We start from the raw sequence: 4,284 nt of genomic DNA on the forward strand, positions 1-4,284 counted from the left end.
AATAATAGCCCTCATTTCTTGTCTTGTACTGTATTTTAATTTCAGTTGATGGTTGATAGATTCCCAGTGGCCCCTCCATGCCCCTCCTTACCCATTATTGGGTAAACCACAATGTAACTCTGGAAAGTAACTACACCATATTCATTATTTAAAAACTCTTTACTGATGTACATATTTTAATAAAACAAATAACAAAAAAATACACAAAGCCATAGTTACTTAAAACATAAGACTTTTTTTTTTTTTTAAATGGGTGTCTATAAAAATACAATGTTTAAGGCAGTTTGGAAATGCATTTATACATTTCTACAATGTCCATAAATTCTCTTGAAAATAACAATGTTAACTTCAAATCTATAAAATACACTGTACATTTTAAGACTGTTCTAGATAGAGCACACTTCACAATGGACTGTGGGTTTGGATCCCCTGGTGACAAACAGATTCTATACACTTCAGGGAGGAAAGGTGTAACGTGGTTGCAGATTTAAAATTTTAATTTCTTTTTAAAAATAAATTATTTCTGAAGCATACACTTTATAAAAATTCTATACACAAAGTACAGCAACTGGTAACAAATCCCAGTTTTAATACACTTTATATAGAAGTACCAGGGTTTAGCACCCTGATAAAAGCAGAGGCGATATATTTTCTCCGCATATTTATTTGTACATACAATTTCTTGATGTAAAGTACAAAAATGAGAAGACAAACATCATAAAGAGGCTTTCATAGATGGCAGTACAGAACTCATTTACATAAAAAGTTGCATTGTTCAACACCACTAGCAACTCTTTAGATCAGCATTTTTTGACCCTTAAGCCTAAGAAATGGGCTAAGAGATCAGAGTGGTGGCAATGAAATTAAGGTCAAGGGCTCAAAGTTATCCAAAACTAAGTCAGGCATATTAACCCCTTCCCATGCCTCCTCCCCCGCCCAAACGGAGAATTCTGAGCGCTGACCAAGAGTAAACACAAGAATTGGTAAGTGGGACTTTTCTGTTTACTCACGATTGCAATGTCCTCACTGGCCACAATAAAAGTCGACACCGGTACTGCCCTCCCCCCACGCCGCCCACCCCACCCCTCCCCATGCATAGCAAAAATGCTAATAAACAGCCACTTTTGCAAATGTAAGTCCCCTCTCATCCTCCTGCTCCAAGCCTACTCCCTTGAAACTGTTAGGATCCCACAGGTCGGTATCCTCTCTTCCGAGTCCAAGGCTATGGTTCTGTACCCCCGCCCATTTCATCCCGGGAATCCTAAACTCTAGCTAGGCCAGTTTCTGCAGGGCAGACGAGCTGAGAGTTTCTGGAGCCTGGAATGGGGGCAGGGGAGGATGTCCAAGAAGTTATGTTCGGGAGAGGACACGGGGAAGTGCCAAGAGTCCTGAAGGGGAGACCCGCTAGGCAGAGTCTACTCGGAACACGTTTCAGAAAGTATCCCAACCATCCCCGCTGTCCCCAGCCACAGGTGCTTCGGCGCGGGCCCTCCCGCAGCCTACGGCGGGGGGCGCGAGAGCTAAAAGAGCAGCGGGAGCAGCAGCAGCAGCAAGATGGAGGCCAGCGGGGTCCAGGCGCCTCCGGGCGCCGAGCGGCCGCTGCCGCTGCTCCTGCGCCCCGGCCCGTAAGGCAGGTCCCCGCGGCCGCCCGCCGCTGCAGCGCCGCCGCCCGGGCGCGGCGGGTGCGGGAGGCCGTCGTCGTCGTCCAGCAGCTGCTCGCCGCCCGCGCCCCCGCCGCGCTGCTCGTCGTCGTAGTCCTCGTCGTAGTAGTCGTCCAGGCCCCCGTCCGAGCCGCTGCTGCCGGGGCCGTTGCCCAGCTCGGCCCCGAAGCACAGGCGGGCCATGTTCTCCTTGACCGACTCGCAGATGGGCCGCTCCAGGCCGTCGCACACGCAGTCGTTGAGCAGCGCCGCCTTAGGCACGGCCAGCATGTCCTCGATGACCGTGCGGCACTCGTCGGTGCAGCGCAGCCCGTTGAAGAGCTTGCCGCAGTAGGTCAGGTAGCGGCTGAGGGCCAGGTTGCAGCGGCTGTCGCGATCGCAGCGCCTCCGGGCCTCGGTGCAGCCCATGACCCCGCCCGCGCCAGGGCCGCCCGAGCCGCCGCTGCTCGTCCGGGGCAGGCACGGCTCAATGGCGCGCTTGGTGGACTTGCAGTTCTCGTCCTGCGCGCAGTCACAGTCCTCCAGGGCGGGCCCGCGGCGCGTGTGGTTGAGCTGAATGAGCGCCGAGATGCAGTGGCTCGGGCAGCGCCAGCGCGACGAGAACGAAGCTGCAGAGGCCGGGAAGGCGGCGGCGGCGGCGGCAGCGGCAGCGGTCCCCGGCGTGTCGCCCCCGCCGCGCTGCGCCAGCACCGGCGCGCACGCCTCGGCGTACTGGTTGTAGGCGTAGCTGCACTCCGGCTCCCCCTGGCACTGCAGCAGCGCCTGCCAGCAGATGAGGCGGCGGCCGTGCGCCAGCCCCGAGCCCCGCGGCGCGGAACCCAGCAGCTGCAGCAGCGCCATCAGGCACAGCCAGACGCCCGGCACGGTCCCCGCGCGGGCCCCGCCGCCGCCGCCCAGCAGCCCTGCCACCATCGCGGGCAGCGGCGGCCGCCGGGCGAGTAGGGGAAAGGAGACGAGGCGCGGGCAGCGGCGGACGCGGAGCCGGTGGAAAAGTTTGCCCCAGTCCTGCCAACTTCTTGCATGAGTGTTTTCATAAATCCATGCGCGCCGCTCACTGGTGCCGCGCTGCTCGCAGAAGGTCGGGCTGCCCGCTCGCTCGGGCTGCGGTGGCTTCCCAGAAATGCACAGCAGAGAGCCCCTCCGGTCGGCCCCGGGCGGTGGCGGGAGGCGCTCACTGCCGCCCCGGGGGGCTGCGGGCCGCGGGGCCGCGGCGGGGCTGCAGGACCGCGCGGCGCCGCGGGTGCATTTTGCTCCACGCCTGCAGATCCGTTGTGCGGCCGCGGCGGCTCCTTCCTCCCGGGCTCAGCGCCGCGCCGCCGCCGCCAACGCCGCCGCCGCGGGCTCTCGCATCGCGCCGCTTCCTGGCTCGCGTCGGAGCGCTGCCCGCCTTCCCGGGGCCCGGACGCCCGCGCCCCCTCCCCCTCCGCCCGCGGCGACCCCGGCCTCGCTGAGCTCCGTGGAGCCCTTTCCGGGCGGCGCGGGGAGAACAAGAAACTCGGCGCGGCCGGGGAGCGGCTTCTCGGGTGACAAGGGGCCCAGGGAGCGGATCCGCTGAGCCCGGCTGCGGACTCGCTGATTGCGAGGCTTTAAATACAAAAGTGGGCCGGGAGCCCCCGCGTGGTGCCGCGGTGCCCCCTCATTATGCATGCATGGAAAAGCAAACAAACAAAAACATTAGCAACGCTCCTCCAGCTCGCCGAGCTCCGGCCCCGCGCACTCCGAGCCTGCCCGCTTTCTCCTTTCTCCACTCTCTTTCGCCCTTTGCTCGGCCCCCTTTCCCGGCTCTTCGAGATGCTATTGGTCCTGCCTGTTGTTGTTGAAACTTTTTTTTTTTTTTTTTTTTTTTTTTTTTTTTTTTACGAGCCGCTGGAGTGGAGTGGGGTTGCGGAGTGGGGGAGGGCGGGGAGGGTGGTGGGCAGCTCACATTCAGGCATTCAGGGCTTGAAAGGAAAGGCTTAAGGAGCCTGACAGAGGCCTGGGCGCTCCTCCTACTCTTAAGGAGGCTCGGATATGGAGCCCGGCGCGCGCTCAGAACCAGCGGGCAGGGCTCAGGGGCAGCTGTTTGCATCCGGCTCGGCCACAGGCCTTTTTGTTGGGTTCTCTTTTACTTTCCTTTTTTTTTTTTTTTTTTTAAGTAGTTTTATTAATTCTCCTTGACTCCCATCTGCGCCTTCGACTGCGTTCACAATTCAGTTTGTTTTTTCTAGTTTCCTATGTTCGGGACCTGATCACGGTTGGGGCTGTGTGTGTGTGTGTGTGTGTGTGTGTGTGTGTGTGTTGGGGGGGGGGATCAGAGAGTTTAAAGTTGAGCTTTAAAGCTTATGAAAAACAAAACAAAGCCCAAAGACACACAAGAAAGAGGCACACACTTCAGTTAGGGGACGTAGATGAGATATTTACAACGCCCCCATCCCAACACATGGTCCCACTTGGCCGCTCACGCAGGTATGGTTCTTGAGCGGGGCATCATTGTCAACTGTAAGACAGAAATCCAAATCAACCAGATCAATTTCTTTGGAATATAAGTCTCTAACTCGGACGGCGATGAAAAAATAATTATAGTATTAAAAATCTTTAGGAATGTTGAGCAGCACCATATGGCCGCAGTCAGAACACAAAGGAA

At 57.1% G+C, this 4,284-nt stretch overlaps 1 protein-coding gene across 1 annotated transcript; it reads right to left on the reverse strand.

The window, feature by feature from the left end:
- Positions 1-215: 215 nt before the first annotated feature.
- On the reverse strand, positions 216-3,220 carry GAS1 (growth arrest specific 1). Its single transcript, XM_045086092.1, has one exon. The coding sequence runs from the start codon at positions 2,571-2,573 to the stop codon at positions 1,521-1,523; it is 1,053 nt and encodes a 350-aa protein (XP_044942027.1). The 5' UTR covers positions 2,574-3,220; the 3' UTR covers positions 216-1,520.
- Between the last annotated feature and the right edge of the window lie 1,064 nt (positions 3,221-4,284).

The sequence above is a fragment of the Mustela putorius genome, unplaced genomic scaffold, assembly GCF_011764305.1.
Source record: "Mustela putorius furo isolate JIRA1106 unplaced genomic scaffold, ASM1176430v1.1 tig00000876_pilon_pilon_pilon, whole genome shotgun sequence".
NCBI lineage: Eukaryota > Metazoa > Chordata > Mammalia > Carnivora > Mustelidae > Mustela > Mustela putorius.